The sequence below is a fragment of the Sebastes umbrosus genome, chromosome 3 (genome assembly GCF_015220745.1).
Source record: "Sebastes umbrosus isolate fSebUmb1 chromosome 3, fSebUmb1.pri, whole genome shotgun sequence".
Classification (NCBI taxonomy): Eukaryota; Metazoa; Chordata; class Actinopteri; order Perciformes; family Sebastidae; genus Sebastes; species Sebastes umbrosus.
Window position 1 is genome coordinate 29,503,163 of NC_051271.1, and position 24,721 is coordinate 29,527,883.

Sequence of the window (24,721 nt, forward strand, 5' to 3'; positions counted from 1 at the left end):
GGGGATCTGTCGGCTGGTAATGTTCAGGATTTTAAGTTCACTCATTTTGAGGCTGTATTTTGAAGTGTTAGGCACCAGCAATTAGGTATTAATACACGCCAATAATTCATCACTTTTAAAATAAAGCTTAAAGGTCTAATAACAATTTTATGTAGACGAGTATTTAAAAAAAAAAAAAAGAAAAAAAACATCCACATAACTTTTAGAAAAGTTTCAAATAAAAGTATGTTTTTTCCTGAAAAAAAATTGTAATGATTATGAATTAATCATTTTAAAAATGTTGGCGGGTCCAAAATGAATGTTTTGTTTATATCTGTGGAAGATATCTGATGTTTGGTTCCCACTTCTAACAAGGCTTGTGAGCCAATAGTAAAACAAGATTGGTATCACGTGGTCGTCAGTTACTGTAGAAACAAAACAGATAAATGGCTGAGATTGACGGTAAATGCCTGGCAACGACTTGTTGTGAAGTAAATGCAATGGAACGAGGGAGGGAGAATGCGACATCTAGTGGCTGAACGTTATCAATAGCAGCTTTAATAATGTATGTGGCTGCTTTTACATCAGTCACTGAACTAAATTGCTGGTGAATTACCAGTCAGAAATACCTCCAAATAATGTGACAGAAGGAAAAAAAAAACCAAAGAGGAACCGTTTTCACATGTAGATCCTCATCAACGGATTATCCTCAACAACACTACAAGCTGGACAAATGCAGCAGAGCTCTGAAATTCAAAGTGTTATTTTAAGATAAGATAAGATAAGATAAGATATTACTTTATTAGTGGGGAAATTTGCAGTGTACAGCAGCAAAGGGGATAGTGCAAAAAACAAGATGCATCAGCTAACACAGTAAAAAAAGAGCGAAACCAAGTGTAACAAAATATGAACCATTTAAATAGAAGGAAGTATAAAAATAGGAGCAGTATATACAGTATTGACAATAAACAGACTATTAACAAAATTGCACAAGTGGAAAATGATATCACACAGTGAGAATGAAAGGAAATTCCACCTGAAAATATCAGATCATTGTTATTTTGACTGCCCCCTTCGTGTTTTCAGGTGAACTGTCCCTTTAAGAAACAGAGACACTGGCCCTTTAAGACGTAGAGCGTACAGTGCGCGCCTGTCTGCTGCTGAGGTGTACTTCAGTCATCACAAAACCAGAGCTGTGTTTTCTTTTATTCGCTCACAGTATTTACAACTTCAGACTTTAGACCATGAAAGCATCACCGTCTGGTGCAATCAAATTAAAACCTATGAGTGACAAACAGGCTGCAGAGTGTGTCAGTGCTGCAGCTGCTGTGTGAGCATTAGGAGAGACTGAGACTGAGGAAGAGACTAAATCCAATCATGTCGACACCAGGAAGAGCCAAGGAGCGAGCCCACACTGGGACCAACAGGTTCATCAGTGGAGTAGTGGAAGGTGAGCAGACTGGGACCAGTATAGACAAACTGGACCCCTAGTGTTTTTTTTTTATTTTTCTTATAATATGTTTATTGGGTTTTCTTATTTTCACAAACACAATAAGAATAATAATTAAAACAACAACAACAACAACAACAACAAACAAACAAACAAACACTGGTACAGCTCAGATCAAAAAATGTATATAGGAGGTGATAGGAAATAGTCCTTAGTGCAGGGAAGTCACAGGATATATGAGTTCATGTTCAAGAGACTCCTTGTGAGATAATGGAGAGATCAGGTCCAATATAATTCAGATAGGGCTGCCAGATATTGTAGAACTGATCTACTTTGACATGTAGAATATTTGTAAGATATTCCAAAGGGACCATCTCAAATATGACTTTACGCCAGCCTTGAACAGAGGGTTTCTTATCACTAATCCACTGTAGTAATATATATTTTTTCTCGACCACCAGTGTTAATCCAGCTGTAGTAACAGCTCTCCAATCAAGATGTAAACATCCAAATTAGGCTGCGATAAGCTAACATGATGAACTTCAGATGCACAGTATTGTGTAGAAATACATAAATCATGTATTGATCACTTCTGGTAATAAGGTGACACATTTGGTGCATAAACTTGACCTTTGCTTGATGCAGGTTTTTATGGGCGACCGTGGACTATGGAGCAGAGAACAGAGCTGTTTAAACGGTATGTGGCCTCTGACTACAACTAACACTGAAGAAGTGCAGGAACTAGGGCTGTCAAATCGATTAAATTATTTAATCGCATGATTGTCCATAGTTAATCGCAAATGAATCACACATTTTTTATCTGTTCAAAATGTACCTTAAAAGGGAGATTTGTCAAGTATTTAATACTCTTATCAACATGGGAGTGGACAAATATGTTTGCTTTATGCAAATGTATGCATGTATTTATTATTGGAAATCAATTAACAACACAAAACAATGACAAATACTGTCCAGAAACCCTCACAGGTACTGCATTTAGCATAAAAAATATGCTCAAATCATAACATGGCAAACTGCAGCCCAACAGGCAACAACAGCTGTCAGTGTGTCAGTGTGCTGACTTGACTATTACTTGCCCCAAACTGCATGTGATTATCATAAAGTGGGCATGTCTGTAAAGGGGTCTGTGTGTATTTAGTCCATTCGAAGGCGCTTCCCACCATGAAAGATGGACATACCTCAATCTATAATGGACAGCAACTACATCAATTTATACACCGATCAGCCATAACATTAGGACAGCATGGGTACTCTCACCGGTCTGCGGCTACGCAGCCCCATACGCAACAAACTGCGATGCCCTGTGTGTTCTGACACCTTTCTATCGGAACCAGCATTAACTTTTTCAGCAATTTGAGCTCCAGTAGCTCTTCTGTTGGATCGGACAACACGGGCCAGCCTTCGCTTCCCACGTGCATCAATGAGCCTTGGGTTTGACCCCGTCACCGGTTCACCGGTTTTCCTTCCTTGGACCACTTTTGGTAGGTCCTGACCACTGCAGACCGGGAACATCCCACAAGAGCTGCAGTTTTGGAGATGCTCTGACCCAGTCGTCTAACCATCACAATTTGGCCCTTGTCAAAGTTGCTCACATCCTTACGCAATGTTATTCACTTCACCTGTCAGTGGTCTTAATGTTATGGCTGATCGGTGTACGTCTATATAGGCACAATGCAAAAATGAAAGCCATATTCAATCATTTATTAGTAGGAGTATAAAGAACTGTACTCCTGTGTACAAGGGAGAGGTTAACCACACTGTACAAACACTTTTTGTCTCCTGATGAGTTTCATTTTCACTTTCAAGACCCTTAAAATGCACAATGATCCACTGTGTGCTCACAATCATTTCTCATCATATAACAACTGACAGAATACTTGATGCGATTGTTTTTTGCTGGCGTTTCACAGAGAACAGAAGTGGGGTTTGAACACATACCTGTACGCCCCCAAGGATGACTACAAACACAGGATGTACTGGAGGGACCTGTACTCCGCAGAGGAGGCAGGTGAGTTTCACCCCTTCACGTGTCCTCCTCAAATCTCATGATCCGACTACCAAATAACCAAAAACATACAGGACTGTCAAACAGCAGCCTCTGAGCAGGATAATTAATCACTTTCTCTTTGATTAGACCTGTTCAGATATTCTGAATTAGTTGATGTGGACCACCACTATTTCTGACAGTTGCTACCTGGGCATCAATATTTTCATCTGGGATAGAGTCCTGCTCCCTCATGCATTCATATCCCATGGAAGATATTTCTGAATTTAACAAACGGAGCGTTTCAGACGGAGAGTGAAAAGAGGTGCTGCAGCACAGCTGGTATGAGAAAAATAAAGTGTTTTTGTTCTAGTAGAAACCCTAAAAACAAGTATGCATCTAAAAATATGCATAATAGGGCCTCTTTATTATTTATATATATATATATTTTAAAAGTTTATATTACTTTTCATTTAGAGCCTTAAATTTGAAAATATCTTACATACGCTATTGTGGCGTAGTGACCCACGCGCAAGTAAAAAAAAAACGTGCTAACGATCTCTAATCTTCCTGGAAGATTAACTAAAACTAAACTAACTTAACTGAAACTAAAAATATCATTAACTGAATCTGTATTCAAATCCTAAGTACATGAATCATCCTCATTCACAAAGTGAAACAAAACAGGTAAAAACACAAAGGGATGTGGTTCTTTTTAAACTATAGGTGTCTCTCATGTTGTATCTATGTCATACCAAAGTCCCGTGCTGAGTCATCGTTATCTCCTGAGATACATTATTGTTTAATTGCTCGGTTTGGAGCCTCTCCTTTGTTCATTGGGTGCATCTTATCAATAATGTTGCCCACTGAAGTGCAGTAATGATTGACCCATTAAAACTATCATGTCTCCAAGTGTACATCAAAACAGATACCGTCAGTGGACTTTGGGCCATCAAATACTGTTATACTTGTACCCTTTGCATAAATTTCAGTCCTAATGGTTGTTCTTGGTTCATGCCTATCAATTCAAACTGGGAACTTGTCGAACAGCTATTATTTAGGATATTTCTGTAACTGGGAGGACAGTATATTTTAGGTTTCTTTTCTCATCTCATTCTTTTCCCAGAACAACTCGTCGCCCTGATATCAGCAGCTAAACAGCACGACGTGGAGTTCGTCTATGCAATCTCTCCAGGCCTGGACATCACGTTCTCTAGCCCCAAAGACGTCGCCGCCCTGAAGAGGAAACTGGATCAGGTTAGGACTTGTTATGCAGAGATGAAGGGTGGAGCACGAGAGATAATTTAATCTCATCTTTATGGCTCTCTGGGGGGTTGTTTTGCACATCATATTACTTTATGTGAAACATGATAAAATAGAGGCGCTTGATAGACTGACTGCAAGTAGGTCAACGTGCAACTGATGGTGCCGTCACTGCTGCAGGTAGTGGGTTTAATTCCTGGTGGTTTAATCCAAAAAGGAAATTTACTTTGTCGGGATTCTGAAAAATAAAATGATCTTAAGATCCTCTCTCTGCCTCAGGTGAAGCAGTTTGGCTGCAGGTCCTTCTCTTTACTCTTTGACGACATCGACAGGGAGATGTGTCCAGCTGATAAGCAGGCCTTCAGCTCCTTCGCCCACGCTCAGGTGGCCATCACTAATGCGGTTTACCAGCACCTGGGAGACCCAGACACCTTCCTCTTCTGTCCGACAGGTCAGGCAGTGCCTAAAACTGCTACTAAAAGAACGAGCACACTGCAGTTTGTTTCTTTCACATATTATTTAGTCCCGTTGAACACAGCCTGGGGAGTTTCAAGCTTGTGTGATACACAGAGCTGGACTGGGACAAAAAATATCCGCCCTGACATTTTGGCCCAGACCGGCACACACACACACACACACACACACACACACACCACCCATCTTCGTGCTCCCGACCAACCGTGCCACTCCCTAAAATCACTAAAGCCGCAAAGTGAGGAAGATTTAAGAGAGGAAACCTGATAAATCCCTTCAACAAGAGGCGTTACAAAATGGTATACTCCAGTGGGATGAACTGGGCTTTCCACAAAGATCTGGAGTAGCCAGCCAGTGGGAAACAGTAGCCAGCTTAGAGAGGGTCCGGGGGCATGTTCTGCTGCCTCTATTCCATCATATACACTGATCATAAATATTGCATATTTTAATGAGTTTGCCTGCCTGCTTATGTGGTGAATTACTGTAAAGAAGAATTAAACTTCTTGTGCATTTTAAGCCCACACAGTCTGTAAATAGATATTAATATTTAAAACTATGCCTATATCTGACTTAACTTTTATAAGTTATCGTTAGACCTAGACTTTTGACTTACAACTATTCAATTTCACATAATTTGGGCCCAGAGCTTGTTTGCCCTGTAAAATCATAAGAATTACATAATAAACTCTTCTTTGGTCACTGTTTTACATCATTCCCACTTGTTCTGACCCTGTAACTCCAGATTATTGCGCTGCATTCTGCACTCCCAGTGTGTCCCAGTCGTCTTACCTGCACACTGTGGGAGAGAAGCTGCTGCCGGGTATCGACATACTGTGGACTGGTGAGGCAGCGCTGACTGACCCAGAATCTCACTGAACCTCCACAGAAGTAGCCAAATGTACAGTTTTACAACACATTTTTTTCCTCTCCTATTGTTATGTGTTATTTAGGTCCCAAAGTGGTATCCCACAAAATCTCTGTGGAGTCCATAGAAGAGGTGTCCTCCGTCCTGAAGAGGGCGCCAGTCATCTGGGACAATATCCACGCAAACGACTACGACCCCCAAAGGATTTTCCTAGGCCCCTTTAAGGTACATTTTTTACAAGATTGCATTTATAATTTGTGTGTGTATAAGCTCCAGGCTGATCTGTATCCGGAAATGATTAACACAATCTTTCCCCCGTTAGGATCGTCCCACTGAGCTCATTCCCAAACTGGGAGGAGTGCTCACCAATCCCAACTGTGAGTTCTTCCCAAACTTTGTGGCCATCCACACCTTGGCCACGTGGTGCAAAGCAACCGCTGATGGAGGACAGAGGGATGTGGAAATGGGTGAGTGTCTATTTTCTCTTATAAATAAAATAACGCTCGCTGTGCTGCCTTTTATTGCATTCATCAGCTTTGGCACATACGCAGGATATTCCAGCTCTAATTCGACTCTGCTTTTACAATACGGCAGTGTAACTGTTTATAGTGATTGAGGGGAAGGAGCCGCGGAGGTCTGGAGGTCCTACTACTATCTTGTGTTTCAAAAACACAAGATAGAGGGAGATGCATGACATAAACAGCATTGCACATGTATTTACTCATCATAATCAGAATTATCGACTCAAAGCCAGATAATATTAAAACACAAACAACATTCCAGGTAAACATGGTCAGTCATAAAGTGACATCATCAAAGCGATAAACCTGAAAGAATAACTCATTTTAGACGCACTAGATGAAGACAGGGTAACAGGTCTGGCTGGTAGCAGGTCAAACAGAGGAATGTTCTTCCTCCTCCCCTCCTAGTTATAGGAGCACTGATTGTGTGCAGATTGAGCTCACCTGTGCAGCCTAGTTGTCTCTGAACAGCAGCCTGTGGCTCCTCTCTCAGCTCATCAGGATGATGGCAGACATGAAACACTTTCTAACAGATAAGATCTTCCCACAATCATTTATATGCATCAACGAAACAAGATTGTGTAGCTGAAAACCTTCCATCTAGCTCATGCAGGTTTCAAGTCTGAGCTAAAGTAGTTTTTTGTACACAGTACTAACCTGAACAGAGACCAGTGGCTGTTGGAAATGTTTAGAAAATAGTGGCACAGCTTGGCCCAATTCCAATCCGTCCCCACTCCCACTCTGTGATGGAGTGAACTCCGTTTGTAGTCACACTCACAGCTCAATGAAGCTCCTTCTTTAAGGTGTAGGGTATCAATACAGCGGCCGCTTCGGGACGAACTTCCCTCCCTCCGGCAAGGAAGTAAATAAATATCAGAATCAGAAATACTTAATTGATCTTAATTGAGTTATGCTTTACTCCCAGTCTAGAATATAAATATAAATATAAACATAGCCTAGAGAATTTGAAGAAAATATAAATAAATAACAAATATGTATAACAACAGTGCAAATAATAAAGCTGAAAAATAGGATCTATCATTAAGTGTGTAGTGATATAAATATATAAGAATATTAGTTTAAATGTACTGTATAAATAAATGCAGTGTTAATGCCGGAGTAAACCAAATTGTTGCACAGCTGAATTATTGCACTACATTTTTGTCCTGTTAAGTCAGTAGTGCACAGTTGAAGATATAATAAATTACGGGGTTAAAACTGCTGACAGGGGTAAAAATAATAAATATATGTTGTATATATATGTATAAATAATATACACTTTATGTACATGTCTACCGGTGCATTTGATTCTAAATACAATCTATTTACTTTAAGTTGATTAACGTCTGTATGACAATAAAGTAGAATAAAGTGTATGTCTATTTTAGTTTGAGCAGTTTACGAGTAAATGTTTGTACCGGTAGTCGCACAAAACTGACATTGGAGCATCTTCCATGACGAAAGCAAAACGGCGTTGCACATCATCAGTAAGGGCGGCTGGTTAAGTCGTCGGCATCCATGCAGGCTCGCTGTTGGAGGGTTTTACAACCAACTTCCACTCCCTAGTGATTGGTTTGGGATGGCACTTAATATGGCGGACCCTCCACGTGAACGCGTAAACGGAGTGGAAGTAGGTAGGGAGAGGGTGTAGGGGGTGGTTTGGAATTGGGCCCTTATCTTTTAGGAGCTCAGTTGCTAAGTGCATTCAAACTTCAGACTTTTCTTGAGACATAAAACACAGTTTGTCGAGAGGCGATGAAACACGGAAATGTGAGAATAGTGTAACAATCAGATGGATAATAGTTATAGAAGCCTGAAAATATATGATGTATTTGAAGTGTGGTTTCTGTGCATTGTCTCACCAGGCGATGAAGAGCAGGACGCTGGCTACAGCCCCCAGAAAGCCCTGATCCTGGCCCTCACCGACTGGCTGCAGGAGTTTCAGAGCACCGATCAACCTGGAGGTAGAGAGTCACGAAAGAACACTCAAACTGTTTAATGATATTAAAAAACAAATAGCGTCATCGCCCTCCTCGTCCTTCCAGGCCCTCGTCGTCCTCCTGCTCGTCTCAAGAAGGAGTCGTCGGATGAAGAGCCCATGCAGACAGACGTGGGAGAGAGCTCCTACACTCCTGGACCTGGAGAGAACCCGCTGTACACAGCAGAGCCCCTGACCCTGGAGGACCTGAAGCTGCTGTCGGACCTCTTCTACCTGCCGTACGAATACGGCCTGACTGCCAGGACCATGCTGCAGGAGCTTGACTGGCTCAAGAACAACAGTTGGGCCGCCACTTCAGAGACAGACAAGGTAGTGTTGCGTATTTCGACTTTTTTGTTTTTCAAAAGCAGATGTTGTGAATAATCTGTGCTGTAAATTCATGCTTAAACACTGTTTTTTTTCAGACTGCGGAGTGGCGCTCAAGAGCGCAGCAGTTTGATGACATGTGCGAAGCGGTGGTGCAGATGTTCAATCGTCTGTCGAACGCCCCGAACCGCAGCATCCTGTATGACCTCTACAACTACATATGTGACATCAAGAGCGGGGTCGGTCTGGCTCGATCCTACGTGAAAACACTCGGTGAGAAAATCTGAATCTTCTAATGATGATCCAAACGCACAGTCCGGCTTGTAAAGGCCCTGACACACGTCGGCCAGTTCCGGGCTGTCGGTGAGCGTCTGTCGGCCTAGTTGTTGTGGTGTGTCCCGCACCGTCGGCTCTAGTCTGTACGTGTCGAAGGATTTTCCGACCAATTCAGCATGTTGAATTGGCGGCGGAGCGCATCGGTGAGAGAAATCACTCTGATTGGCTGTTCAGCTTAAACGAATCAGTGAACAAGACAGAAGTGAGGAAAACAAGCCGGGTAAAGTCGAGAGGAAAAACACAGAAGGCTCTTCTCATTTTTAATCTTCATCTCATCTGATCATTCCAATACACGGATATTATCACAGCGACATGGTCATCTGGAATGAAGCTAAGTGGCGAGTTAGAGTGGAGTGAAATGGTCAGCAAATGCCGCTTTATTTTATGTACGTTTCATAACAACAGCCTGTATATCTGCCGTCCTTGGTCTTCCGGTTTCCTCTTTTTGAATGATGAATACAGTCTACCGCTACATGCTGGTTGGAAGAGTTATTCCCTCTCACGCATGCGCAGAACATACATGCTAACTGGCTGCTGACTGTAGTCTTTGCAGTGTGTTCAAATGAAACTTGTCGGCCAAGACAAAGGCGACGTGAGACGACACAACAGTCCGCCTTCATTGCCGCTAGTTCTTTGCTGTCAGGTTGGTGTTTTCTGGGCCTTAAGGGATACAGTCTGTTGAACCCCAAATTGCTCCCTGGGCGCTTAGGAGCAGCCCACTGCTGCACCCTAAGGATGGGTTAAATGCAGAGGTCAAGTTTCATGTATGTACCTGTATGTATATGACAATCTAATAAAGTTTAAGTTTAGGTTATCTTTAACCACATTTATAGCAAATTTAATCCATAAAAGTGAACCTAAGCATCATGTTATGTTGTGTTTACTTTCCATAGGAGGGCAGGGTCGACCCTCAGCCCAGCTGATGAACGACGAACCTGAACCCTGGGACTTCAGAGGAGGCCTCTCTGGGGAGTTCCAGGTAAATTAACTAGTGATGTCCAAAGACAGTGACATATTTTATCATTTTTCACATAGGTCATATTGAATCTACTATTTTGTCTGTATCTGTATGTTTGTACTTACAGAGAATGCTGCCTTGCCACGGAAACAGGGACCTGTTCAGACATCCTCCCATGACGGCGGTTTACAACATACGGCCGCACTGCCCCGAGGACAAGGTTAGGATGCCAGCTCTGCAGACAAAGTGATACATTTTTTTGTTAAAATTCAGCAGTGATGTTACACTATTTTGTTTTCTGCACTAGTTGGAGGTTCAAAGGATTTTCAGGGAGATGCAGAGCGCAGGAGAGGGCAAAGTCCCCTTGATGATGCAGCCTCCGCTTATTGGTGACAGGTAAGAAAGAGTCAGATTTCTCTCTCTGGAGTATTCGTACTTTCATACCTGAGTCTTACAGTAACATTCCCTCTGTCCCGCTGCAGCCTGTCATCAGGTGAGATCTCCCCGTCCCCTCAGTGTGCTCTCGTCCTGGAGGATGACATCGGGGTGTGTGGTTACGCCCTGGCACTCACCGACGCCAAACCAGCCGCAGCGAAGATTCAGGTGATCGAACGCAACATCTAGTCGTTTTTCAGAATTCAAGATGAAGATGCATTACTTGTGTTTTATCTCATACCTCCAGAGGGCAGTAAGTGATCCAGTGTTGGAGGACTTCCCCTCCCTGGTTACCATACAAGTGCTGCCCCGGGTCACTGATCCCTCTCCAGCCAAGCGCATGATTGGTCGGCTGTTGTCCTCCATCAGGAGCAGCGGTAGGTCAAGGCCTTGTACTCATGGAACTGGCCCACAACCAATTCACAAACTCAGGTTTAACAGGCTGCATATTCTCCACAGGGAGGAGCTGTTCAGTCATTGTCACAACAGCAGCATCAGTTTATTCCTGCAGCTGTAGACATGATGATGTTTCCAGGCAAATTAATTTATGATTCCTGCAATTTTAATACCAGTGCCAGCTGAGAGCTTAATTTTTTTTATTTTTAGAAATACAATCCAGGTAAGAAGATCCTCTTTCCCTCTCCAAAGTACCTAAAGGACATATGATGGCACTGAGCGATGTGACCCCTCTACTCTTACCAGCGTTCAGCAGAAAATATGCTTAAAGGGCTAGTTCGGGTGTTTTGAAGTGGGGTTATATGAGGTTCTTATTTATAGTCAGTGTATTACCTACAGTAGATGACCGTCGGCATGCCCCCAGTTTGGAGAAGCAGACAGGAGCACCGACACCGGAGCAAAGCAATACAGTGCTGTGGACGGGGCCGGCAGCAAAACATATTTTAGCCACCTAAAAGAAAGGCTCACCTGAAAAAGTCAATATCAGTTTAAGTGTACGCTATATTTAGAATATTTTCTACCTTGCTGTCATCTATGCTCTGGCCAAAGCCACCAGACTCCATTGAAGAAAAACAACAGTATTTTACCTGGAAGAACACAGGATTTGCTGGTCTACAGCTGCCTCAGTAAAATCACTGTTTTTTTTCAATGGAGTCTGGTGGCTTTGGCGAGAGCATAGATAACGGCTTCTGTTCCCCCTTCAGAAACAGACTGTATAGCTGTCTCACAGTAAGGTAAACCAGTAAAAATATTCTAAATTTAGTGTACACTTACACAAACTGACAGATTTTTTTAGGTGGGCCTTTCTTTTAGGTGGCTAAAATACGTTTTGCTGTCTGCCCCGTCCACAGCAGTACATTGCTTTGCTTCCGTGAGGTAACTCCTGTCTGCTTCTCCAAACTGGAGGCGTGCCAACCGTCATCTACTGTAGGTAATACACTGACTATGGATAAGTACCTCATACAACCCCACTTCAAAACACCCAAACTATCCCTTTAAGAGCAGTTTTAAATCTGCAGGCACTGCAGCTGTTTTTATTGGCTGGTTTTGGGAGCTTTGCATCACTGACGCTGCATGACTTTCTATCTATCAATTCCATTTTAAAACACAATCCTCATCCTTTTCTAGGACTTCAGAAATAAATATTAACTCTCAAACACCATCTTGGTTTCCTTTTTCCATAACTTTTAAGGTTCCAGAGGAGCGTTCTGTGAGTTGAGGCAGAGCGATCGGAGGATGCTCGACTTTTACACTAAACTGGGCTCCTTCAAACCCATTCAAATGGCCGGTCTACCTCAGGACATCCTCGCCATGGGAACAAGCCTGTGAACAAGATGAATCACAAGGATTTTCCTCAGGTTTGAAATGTTTTGGAGATAAAACGGAATAATTGCTAACTTTGCAGCATGTCAAACTGAAATCCGTCGTTATTTTTGATCAGTTATATCATTATTTGTGAAATTTAGTTTAGTGCCAACGTTCTCCTGCAAAGTTGTAACATCAGTCAATGAAATGTTTAATGAAATGTGCGCAACAAAGTACTGTGTAGTGATGAAAAGTGTAATGCAATAATACTGATTTTGTAGACAACATTTTAAATGTATAATGATTATTTTTTGGATAAATCTGTTTGTTTTAACAAATGTTAACATAATGTTGCATCTTCACGGTTGGTGGCAGACCCATTAAAGACAAGGTACAAAACATTCAAACAAGAAAAGATCTTTTAATTGCATTTTGAGAGGATACAAAATTAATATATGAATAGTGTAATAATTACTGTTTAAATTAAATAGCTGGTGCTTCATTTGTTGTCTGGCTTGAGAAGCTGATGATATTCAGTTTATTAACGCATGTGAGAAACATTTGAGGTGGACCTGCTCAGAAAAACTGATCACATGTAAATCAGAAAGTTGATATGCATACCCATTACATTAACATACATGTAACAACAGAGACTTCAGTGTGTCTGAACAGGTAAGATAAAACACAAAGAAATGAGTATGCTTGTTATATTTCAAGTAATTTTAAGGACATTTGTTTCTTTTCCTTAAGATCTTTCATCCTGTTTGTTCCCCTGAGTGTCTGACCAGCAGAGTTTGGCTGCAGGAGAGGAGATCCACATCACCTGCTGTTTGATAGACTGACAGCTAAGATCAATAGTGTCTAATTATAAAAGCATTAAAAATCTTATTGGGTGGTGACCGGCTGGTGACGATTTCTGTGCGACTGGTGTGTGTAGCTACTCACAGATGGGCCGCCCAAACTGGTCACTCAAAAAAATGAATGGGTAAATTGTTGGTGACACTTAATTGTGGTGGTGGTATTGCATTCTCCTGCCCTTCTACCTTCTCTTGCTCCTCTCAATTATCATATAATTATGAAATATATAAATTTGGGGTCATACAATATTATTGCACAGTAGAACTGGGAGGGGAATGTAATTTAAAGGACTCAAAACAACAGTGTTGCATGTATACAGTCCACTTCTCAGGCGTCAAACCATGGAGGATCCCTGCAGACCTTCGGCGCCGCCCTTTTCAAATGAACTCCAGCCCTTCAAACTTCACATTCCCTATCTTTGTCTCGGGCATCAACACCCGACCGTCCAGCGTAAATGCAATGATGTAGGTGGCGATCCTGCCCGCGTCCTCTTCTGATTTCAGGGCCAGAATGATCTGATCGTCCGTGTCCGGGACAAATTTAAACGAGGAGAAGCCGTGGGTCGGGTTGAGCGGGCCGACGTGCCGCACCGTCATGTGGCTGAAATCTGCGGGGCAGGACAGGAGGAGGTTGGTGGCGCGCCGCTCGTCTGCGGTCTCTTCGTAGTGCTCGTGACTGGCGCGGCGAGGGAGGAAGAACCAGCGCTGGAGACGCTCACTCCACGCTGCCGATTCATGGATAAGGTAGCCTATAGGACAAGGAGAGTTGTAGAAGGGAGATTGCTTATAAATGTGAGCGCCAATCATAAGTGCAATTTCTACTTTTCTATATAAAATCTCTTAAAAGGTGTCCTAACTGTCCAGCAGCCAAATCCAGATTGGAGGAGCTTGGAGGTCATAAAAAAGTTTATTTGCTCATCTGGGTCAGCAAACCCTGCACTCGCAGCAAAAGCTTTATTTAATAAGGCAGCTTTTTCTTCCCTTTCCCTCTCAGGCTACATGCAAGCTGCCCTACCTGCTTATTGGTGGAGGTTGGTGAGGCTGTATGCAGCTTAAGAGGAAGACTATACACATTACTAAAAAAATAATGTCATCTACAGTTTAATTTCTCCTAAAATGATGCTAGAATTGAACATCAATCAGACATCAATCACAGTGTGGGGAGAGGGTGTGTGTTATTAAAAAGGGGCAATTACAACATTACCTTCCAATGAAACTAAATGTGATTTTAAATACTGTTTGTGCAATCGGAAAACAGCAATTTACTTCAGGTTGTATTTATTTATTTTTGGATTAAGGACATCTGAACCCAAACTATGCCCTTGGTGCCAATGAAAAGATGAGATACCAATTCAGTAATGGTTGTATGTGGATAGGACTATAAAGAAGTAGGGCTGTCAAAGTTAACGCGATAATAAAGCATTAACTGAAATTAGTTTTAACGCCACTAATTTCTTTGTATATATATATTTTGTGTATATACTTGACAAATCTCCCTTTAAGTTACATTTTGAACAGATCGCGATCAAATATTTTAATCGATTGACAGCCTAATAAAGAAAAGGAACCAGAAAAAAAAGTCCGAACCTGGTGGATGTATCCCTGTTGCGCTCCGCAGAGCATTGTAGTACGGCACCCAGTTCTCATGCTGCACATCACCGTGGTAGCCTACAACTTTCACCCACTCTGGGTGGTTGTTGACGACTACTCCAGTGGTCGTGGTCCATTCTTTCCCCAGGCCGCCAACGTACAGGTGCTCATCCTTCACTGCCAGCCACTCTGCCTTGAATCCTGCACACAAAACAAGGAAGGACTGGTGTGTGAGAAGACATGTGAGACTCTTAAAATGACTGCCAACCTCTCCAAAGTTGTTTTTGTGTTGCCAATTGTTTTCTACTGATGTTCCAACTATAGTGCACGACACACATCAAAACGATCTAAGAAAGGCTGCACATGGCTGTCTTTGGACTACTTTTTGAGTGCAAAAAAGTTGTGTTGTTGAAGGAAATAAGAACGTTCAATAACATTTTGAGAAATTTTGCTCAGAGGACCTACATGTACCCAATGGATAGAGGTAAGACGCCTTTTGGAGACTGACCTTTGGAAACTGAGCCGTCACCGTCAGGTAATATAACCCAGGGGACAGCCTGGTTGCCCTCGATCCTATACACCACGCCTGTACGGTCGTCCACACTGTACAGGTGACCGTTGAACGCCACCAGCTCAGACAGCTCCATACCTGCAGCACAGTGAGTCAATCAAGCATTAAGTAAACCAACATACTGATGTGAGAACACAAACATAGTGAGTAGAGATCAGTGTGTGTATCGCTCTACCTCGTCCTTTCTCAGCCAGATGACTCTCCAGTGTGACAGTCTCAGCATCCCACTCCACCTCCAGTCTGTCAGCGCTGTCTGAAACAGTCAGGTGACCTCTTTTCATGTAGCTGAACCACGTCTGATCTTTCGAGCTACGCGACGCTGTGTCCAGATCCGCAATCACACCGATACGGTAGCGGATGCCGTGCTTGGTCTTCTCTGGCCGACTTAACGGGTATGTGTCATTGTACGGTTTTTCCTTTCTCTGGTGGCGAGAGAGGCTCCGTGCAGTTTGTCTGTTAGCGTCCCTGAAGATGTCATCCTCACCCTCGCTGTGCATTTGCAAACCGTGAACCCGGTTGCGGTAGTATCCTCTGGTAGTAGTGTCTCTGTCCCCTACTGTCCGGTGCAGGTATAACATGAGCACTAAAGCCAGCAGGGTCGCCACAGTGATCGCCCGCCATTTAGGGTGGAAGCGGGAGTCTGAGGTGGTAGCTTGCGTCATGGACGCCAAGGCCAGGGGGAGGCCTCGGACGGCAACACCAAAGGAGGTCATGGACGTATCGTGTCCATCCTCACGGTCAGGCGTGGACTGGGTGTGATGACCACTATAGCCTGGGATTGAGCATAGAGAGGCACATCAGAGGTATGATGGAGGTAGGGGTGTAAATCACAAATTGAATTACAATAAGATATTATATATTGATTCTTTGAACAATACGTTACGATATTTGCTGAAATCACAGTCTGCCACGATGATTTCAATCTGATTCAATGATATTTATATAAATATTGATCTCAATATGAGACTATCATATTATTTTATATATATTTAACACAATCAGTTGCATTTATATTAACTCACAAAAAACAACTAAATTATTTAATTTAATTACTAAATTTAAATTAAAAATTAAATTTAAATGAAAGAAATATTTGCTTTTTAATAAAAAAGAATACAAATATACTTCCTATTGTTCACTATAAAGTTCCACATTTCTCATGTTTAAGTACAAATGTTTTTTTATCAGTTAGGAATTTCAAAATAAAAGGCGTATCTTCTCTATCCTGAATAGGATAAGCGGTTACAGATAATGGATGGATCTTAAAGATGATAATATGTATCAATGTTTTCACTTTGCAACAATGATATTGGATCGTTGATTATTGAATCGATATATCGATCCAGATCGATGTATCCTTACACCCCTAGATGGAGGATGTGTTATGGCACAAAATATAAAAGGTAACAAAAACTGACAAAGAGGAGAAAGAGCAATTGCAAAAATTGTAAAAAAAAAAAAAAAAGAAAGAAAAAAAATTTATATATCTGTATTTTTTATTAAATAGTTTTAAACTTACAAAGTTTGCTTTAATTAACTCATTATTTCTTTAGGTATTCAAATCACATGTCAATTGTCTAATATTTATTAAATGGTACTGTATAGAATGACCTGCCATCGTTTGCAACTGACAAGAATAAAAACACTATTTGTAACTACTATGTATTGTTAATTTCATCAAAAATCTGTATAAAGTTCAAATAAAAAAAAAATAAAAAACAGTGAAAACAATAGCTGGGGAAGATGAAAGAATGAAAATGGGAGAGGAGTTCCTACTGTTCTTTGTTCACAACAAAGCTTTGTTGTACTGTTCAGACAGAACCTCTAATATGCACACTGAGTAGGTGGCTGGCACGTCCTACTTCCTCAGGATGACAAGCGAATCACTAACCTCACTCTGTTCTGGTATTAACGTCAGATTATTTCTTCGTTCAGAGCCCCAAAGATATTTGTATGTAAACTGGAACACCGTATCACTAGTGCCGTGTGGGAAAAACAGTTAGGGCTGCAACTAACCATTATTTGCATGTCGATTAATCTGTCGATTAGTTTCTCGATTAATCAATTAGTCGTTAGGTCTATAAAATGTCAGAAAATAGTGAAAAATGGTGATCAGTGTTTCCCAAAGCCCAAGACGACGTCCTGAAATGTCTTGTTTTGTCCAAAACTCAAAGATATTCAGTTTACTGTCATGGAAGAGTAAATAAACTAGAAAATATTCACATTTAACAAGCTGGAATCAGAGACTTTTGACTGATTAATTGAATATCAAAATAGTTGGCAATTAATTTAATAGTTGACAACTAATCGATTAATTGTTGCAGCTCTAAAAACACTTTATTTTAGTGTTTTCATGTTTTCACTTGGACAGAAGGATTCAGGGTTTCCTGCAGTGTTTTGTTGCAGAGGCGGGCCACCTCGCACAAAATAAACACCACCTCCACTAACATCATTAAAATGAATCATACACTTATAACTTAAATAAAACATTAACCTTCAGGGAAGCCCAATTTCACACGTTTAATGAGTGTGACTGTTGTTTAGACCCTCATCTACTAACTACATTGATCACGTGACGAGATGCGTAAGGATCTGGTCCTATGGGGGACACCCTGTTCCTCTGTGGACTCAGTGAAATCCCTAAATCTCACTAGCTAAAATGCACTGTCAACAAGGCCGTTTTCCTCAGTTCCTGGGAGAATTATTTGGAAATAATTTGCAGATACAAAATGTACCTGATGATCATCTTTTCCTATAATTCTGCTGTGTAGTAGCATCAGTTTGACACCTCTCGTGGCTTCTGTTGGTAGTACACGTAAATGTCATAAACAACTAATCTACAGCTTGAAGCCAGGAAAACAAGTTTAATACCTGTGACGTCCACATCTTAAACTGCGCTGACCATGTGCAGAAGACCATAGGATCCACAGACTTAACTCACATGGATGTACTAACGAGTGAACTCTGAATTGGTCATAATGAGCCATTGTCTCCTTTTATTTGAGTTACAAATCAATTATTTGAAGTTTCACAAACGGGTATAGGGCTGGAATGAGATGCCAACAGACACCCTGCCCGCTGAAATACGAGAGGCGTGCTTGTTTTGTGAGAACAAGAGTGCCACGGTGACCCTTGACCTTTCTGTTGTCAAGGGCAACCAACAAGTATAGTAAATAAAGGTTGAGGTCAACTCCTTCTGCACTGAGTCATATAATGTGGTTTATCCCTGTTTAAATCAGAGTATAGTAATAACTGGCCAATATTATCATATCTGACAGGCTTCTCTCTTGTCTTTAAAACACATCTCAAACATTACCTCCCAAAACAAGAACCAACACCGCTTAAGTTTATTAGATATTTTTCTTGTACCACAGGCCTTTATTCCTGCAGTCATTTCCTGAAAAAGTTAGCCAATTTACTAGCAATTACGAATGATTGCTTGAGATTGAAATGTATGATTGAAGCTAGGGATGCACCAATACCGGATTGTATACCGGGCCGATACTGATTAAAATGGCTGGATTGGATATCGGTGACAATGGTTTACTAAGCTGCTGGTGTAAAATGTATTATTTTAATAGTAAAGAACAATTAAATAAATGTATATTTATGTATTTATTGGTCAAATTTTGTTTTACAAAGTTAGGAAATCAATGTTTAAGTCAAGCCTGATGTTGTCTTACACCTAACAGAATGATCCCAGTCACTTCCACACAGTGAGACATACAGCTTATTAATTAAACACTGGTATCGGATCGGTACTCGGTATCAACTGATACCCAAAGCCCAAGTATCGCTATCGGTATCGGGACTGAAAAACTCGGATTGCTGTATCCCTAATTAAAGCATAATGGTACATGAAGCTAGCTCGGCAACACATTCAGCTTCAAAATTAACAGGATCTTGAGCAGAGGAGGACAATGCAACTGTAAATTACACAATTTTGTGGTAGAGCTGAAGCAACATCTAGGAGGGACTGAATTAGCAGGGCACTTATGTAGTTAAACAGATAAATCATCTCATTTAGCAACCCAAAATAAATGTCACAACAGCGTCAATTAAATGTTTGTCTCTGTGAAAGAGCAATTTCAGCCTAAGCAAACTGTCTGCTTTAATGAGTCTAGTCTGAAAAATATGGGTGTAACTAGTTTGTAGAAATATTTACCAAGAGGCTATTGGTATTACTGAATACCACCACATAATCTTACTTCCCATAAAGCTGGTAACCATTACTTTTCCCCTCTGCCTCTTCAGCTGCTCTCTAAACAAGTTCATACTTCTCGACAAGAGCTCTTTAACACACACGCACACACACACACACACACACATATAGACATGTCAACTTGGCAAACCCCCGCCAACAAATAATGCCCTTATTGTCACTATTGTATGCATGGCCCCTATTTCCCATCCCTATACAGCACAGACCCAAACACTGCCTCGCTGTATGAAGAATTCAATTATTCACCCGTTCTTCGCCTCTTCTCCCCCGAACACGCTGTAACCATCATGCTGTTCCCTTTCGCACGCATCCCATAATAAACTCCACGTCCCTTCGGCCCTCTCTCCCACATGAATAACTGATCTCTATCTCACAAAGCCTCCTCCTTTTCTCTCCATTACACTCTCAATCTCAAGTTTCTACCCCTTCACGCAGACTCAAGACGGAAAGTCATGCTTCACTAAAAATTATAATAATAAGGTCAAGTGGAAGAACAGGTTGAAACCAAACCTGTAGAGGTGTAGCGTGTGTGAATAAAAATGGGATGAAGAAAGAATAAGGCTCGGTCAGCAATAACTGATTAGTGTTGAGCACATTGAATCTTGAACAAAGAGTTTCAAAACCAGTTTTAATAGTCAAAGGTGTCCTTTCAATGAGGACTGAACACATTTTACGTGTGGTTGGATACCAACACACAATACACGAGCCAAATCCCCCTAGATGGTTTAAAAATATCCAAGTCTCCATTGTGTTTCATGCCCACTGTGGCATTTAAGGTCACAACATAGACAGCACACGCTTCCAGATGTGTGTGATTCACAGTTTTTAAAGCTTAGTGTCTGACTTTAGTTACTTCTTGACCTTAGCACCAGTTCTGGAGTTCAATAAACAGGAATTGTTTACTTTCCCATTTTTTATTAGTTATTGATCCATTTCATCAAGCTACTATCGGCAGGTTCCAGCTTTGTAAATGTGAAAACGTTTTGTATATCTGTTATTTACCAGATGTATTGAGAGAGATGCTCCAATGTCTATTGATGAGGAAATCCTTCAGTCATAGACTCATCCCCCCTCGGCACAACACAAAGCGCCTGGGTCAGTCCTTCATGCTGGTAGCCATCAGGCTCCACAACCAAGGCTGACCCCCACATGAAAACTATCTGGACTATCTGGACTACCTTGAACTTAAAACACGCACTATCTGGACTATCTGCACTACCTGCAACCACCTCTTCTAACCACTGGTGCACTTTAAACTTTAAACTTACTTTACACTACATCCCATATACCATTTTATAGACTGCACATATTACATCTATTTATTGTACACTACAATTTTTATTGACTGATGGACGGTACACGCTATGTCCATTCACTATATATATTCTGTATTTCTATTTATTGTTTTATAATCTTTTTGTACACCGGTACCTGCGCTTTGCTTCTTTGACACCTGTATTTCCCCCCGGGGATTAATAAAGGTTCATCTTATCTTATCACAATTTTGTTAATAGTCTGTTTATATGATGAATATGAAATGGTTCATATTTTGTTACACTTTGTTTAGCTCTTTTTTTACCGTGTTAGCTGATGCATCTTGTTTTTTGCACTATCCCCTTTGCTGCTGTACACTGCAAATTTCCCCACTGCGGGACTAATAAAGGAATATCTTATCTTATCTTATCTTCACTTATCTTATCGCATTTATGTATTTTATTCGACACAGATATCAGCTTGAGCCAAATCCACCTGGATGGTTAAACAGGTAAAACCACCATAGTGTAAATGTTTGTGTCTTCTGTTGGTTTAGTCTGACCTCCAGAAACCTTTTTTACCTTTACCAGATGGTAACTCATTTGACAGTAAAAGAAGATGCAACAGATGCAGACAAACAGGTAGTTGAGTAATTACTCAGGTTACATCACCATCAGCATAGAGTAACAACAGTTTCATATGACACCTTCTCACACAAAAATATATCTTCTACTGTTTATACTGTATATGTTCTTAATGTATATGTTCTTAATATGCCTTGTACAAAGTATTTCTTATATATGTACATTCATACATCCTGATATGTATATGTTATTAATATGCCCTTGTACAAAGTATTTCCTTTTATAATTGTAATATAACTTATCATTTTTAATGGAGCTTCCCAGCAAAAAGCATTTCACACGATTGTACCTGTATAACAGGCGTGACAATAAACATCTTGAATCTTGAAGACTTTTTCCACTATTGTACCTTTTGAGGTGACTAAAAAGGAAACACAAGCACTAGTTCTTGTCCCCATTTCACTAGTTCTTGTCTTCATTTCACTAGTTCTTGTCATCATTTCACTAGTTCTTGTCTTCACTAGTTCTTGTCCCAACTTCACTAGTTCTTGTCTTCATTTCACTAGTTCTTTTCCCCATTTCACTAGTTCTTGTCTTCATTTCACTAGTTCTTGTCCCCATTTCACTAGTTCTTGTCTTCATTTCAGTAGTTCTTGTACCCATTTCAGTAGTTCTTGTCCCCATTTCACTAGTTCTTGTCTTTATTTCACTAGTTCTTGTCTTTATTTCACTAGTTCTTGTACCCATTTCACTAGTTCTTGTCCCCATTTCACTAGTTCTTGTCTTCATTTCAGTAGTTCTTGTACCCATTTCACTAGTTCTTGTCATCATTTCACTAGTTCTTGTCATCATTTCACTAGTTCTTGTCTTCATTTCACTAGTTCTTGTCTTCATTTTTCACTAGTTCTTGTCATCATTTCACTAGTTCTTGTCTTCATTTCACTAGTTCTTGTCATCATTTCACTAGTTCTTATCATTTCACTAGTTCTTGTCCCAACTTCACTAGTTCTTGTCTTCATTTCACTAGTTCTTGTCATCATTTCACTAGTTCTTGTCTTCATTTCACTAGTTCTTGTCATCATTTCATTAGTTCTTGTCTTCATTTCACTAGTTCTTGTCTTCATTTCAGTAGTTCTTGTACCCATTTCACTAGTTCTTGTCATCATTTCACTAGTTCTTGTCATCATTTCACTAGTTCTTGTCTTCATTTCACTAGTTCTTGTCTTCATTTTTCACTAGTTCTTGTCATCATTTCACTAGTTCTTGTCTTCATTTCACTAGTTCTTGTCATCATTTCACTAGTTCTTATCATTTCACTAGTTCTTGTCCCAACTTCACTAGTTCTTGTCTTCATTTCACTAGTTCTTGTCCCCATTTCACTAGTTCTTGTCTTCATTTCACTAGTTCTTGTCATCATTTCACTAGTTCTTGTCTTCATTTCACTAGTTCTTGTCATCATTTCATTAGTTCTTGTCCCCATTTCACTAGTTCTTGTCATCATTTCATTAGTTCTTGTCCATCACAGCTGCAGAAACCTTTCTACTTTGATAGGTACAGCTCGTTGACCCTACTGTTACCTGTCTGTGTTACAGGCAGCCACGCAGGCAGAAGCACACGACCAGTCAGTATGAAGCACCACACAGAGGCAACACTTGTTAACTTTGACCGGCTTCCACTAAAGTGAACAAAATGTTAAAACAAAAACACTTTAAACTATTTTAAGTCACACAAACGTACACTGACTTACTGTCGCCGTGCTTAGGAATAACACACGCGTCGGTTAGTTTAAAGTTAGCCAGCCGTTAGTTTACGCAACACACCGGATCCATTTACACAGTTAGCATGAAGCTAACGTCAGCTAGCCGCTGGAGCTAGCATTAGCCTCAGCCATGCTAACGTCAGTATTATCTCCAGACAGCTTATAAGTCAGCGGACTCAAGACGCTGAACGGAGTTAAAAGCTTTATATCAGGGCGTCCTTTCGTGACTTCTAAACCCTCAGGGCTTACCTGGTGCTGAAGGTCTCCGAGCCCGACCGGCGTGCCATGTCTGATGGTCTGTTATGTCTGTAATGTCTGTTATAATGTAGCAGTCTGTCGGTGACTAACTGGCTCCTCCTGTGGAGACTCAACAGCTCAACTGGTGTCGTCAACGGTCACCTCCTCACACTGACTGACCCAGTAAACACACAACTACTGATGGTTAGAACATGTTTAACCGCTCCCTGTGACTAATAATGATTTAGTGTTGACTACACTAAATAAAGAAAATGATTAGGAGTGTGATCTTTGACTGATAGGGACAGGAAAGGAGCCCTCTAGCTGGTGGCCATGGCCGGATCAACAGGGTGACTGTTGACCCTCTAAAGCAGGGGTCAGCAACCTTTACTATCAAAAGAGACATTTAAAAAAATAAATTCTGTCTGGAGCCGCAAAACATTTGAGCATTGTGATGAAGGTAACACAGTTTATAGTCTAAGTATATAGTATGTAAGTCTAATGCAGTGAGGGCCCAAGTGCAATGTCTGAGATTTAGAGAATAAAGTCATAATATTACAAGAATAAAGTCGTAATATTACGAGAATAAAGTCATAACTTTACGAGAAAAAAGAAAATAACTCGTAAAATTACTACTTTATAATATTATGACTTTATTCTCATATTACGACTTTTTTCTCTTAAACTTATGACTTTATTCTCATAATATTACAACTTTTTTTCTCATGAAGTTATGACTTTATTCTCGTTATATTATGACTTTATTCTCGGAATCTCAGATTTTTTTTTTTTTCCCTCAATGTGACCCTAATACCCCGTTGTAGCGTTGTACCATAGACCTACAACAATGATAAATTAAAATGAAAATGTAAACAATAAACAGTTACTAATTTCCATTTTTAAAAATCGTTTTAAAAAATGCGTTTGAAACAAGCCGTTAGGATTTCTGTCCATTTGTGATGTCACAAATATACAATATTTAGACCATTACACAGTTTTAAACATAAATATTCTAAATGTGTCCCAGTTTATTCCTGGTTGCAGTGTATGTTAAGGACATCAGCAGACAGGAAGTAAACATGGACCCAAACTGTTGCCAGGCAACGCAATTCTGTTGCAATTCTGTTGCAATTCTGTTGCAATTCTGTTTCAATTCTGTTAAAATGCACTAAAACGGAGCGTTTCAGACAGAGGGTGAATACAGGTATATTCAAGCAGAAAGTATGAGAAAAATTACGTTTTTTTTTAACATTACAGCATGTAAACATGTTCTATTAGAAACATAAAATGCAAGT

At 40.6% G+C, this 24,721-nt stretch overlaps 2 protein-coding genes across 4 annotated transcripts; one reads left to right on the top strand and one right to left on the bottom strand.

The window, feature by feature from the left end:
- The first annotated feature begins 1,142 nt into the window (after positions 1–1,142).
- Positions 1,143–12,753, top strand: ogal (O-GlcNAcase like). The gene is made up of 17 exons (XM_037764859.1): positions 1,143–1,429; positions 2,075–2,126; positions 3,361–3,458; positions 4,561–4,691; positions 4,977–5,148; positions 5,914–6,012; positions 6,122–6,261; positions 6,359–6,503; positions 8,423–8,521; positions 8,603–8,865; positions 8,961–9,135; positions 10,092–10,177; positions 10,284–10,376; positions 10,464–10,552; positions 10,639–10,759; positions 10,839–10,968; positions 12,240–12,753. Exons 1-17 carry the CDS (start codon positions 1,357–1,359, stop codon positions 12,374–12,376), a joined length of 2,103 nt encoding a protein of 700 aa, XP_037620787.1. The 5' UTR covers positions 1,143–1,356; the 3' UTR covers positions 12,377–12,753.
- cant1b (calcium activated nucleotidase 1b) lies at positions 12,754–23,707 on the bottom strand. Of its 3 annotated transcripts, none has more exons than XM_037764860.1 (5): positions 23,439–23,707; positions 15,546–16,142; positions 15,308–15,448; positions 14,797–15,000; positions 12,754–13,958 (listed from the first exon to the last, which is right to left on the bottom strand). In XM_037764860.1, exons 2-5 carry the CDS (start codon positions 16,081–16,083, stop codon positions 13,588–13,590), a joined length of 1,254 nt encoding a protein of 417 aa, XP_037620788.1. In that variant the 5' UTR covers positions 16,084–16,142; positions 23,439–23,707; the 3' UTR covers positions 12,754–13,587. The 3 variants fall into 3 exon arrangements, with proteins under 3 accessions (XP_037620788.1, XP_037620789.1, XP_037620790.1); XM_037764861.1 differs by lacking the exon at positions 23,439–23,707 and adding an exon at positions 23,178–23,296; XM_037764862.1 differs by lacking the exon at positions 23,439–23,707 and adding an exon at positions 23,008–23,029.
- Positions 23,708–24,721: the final 1,014 nt, after the last annotated feature.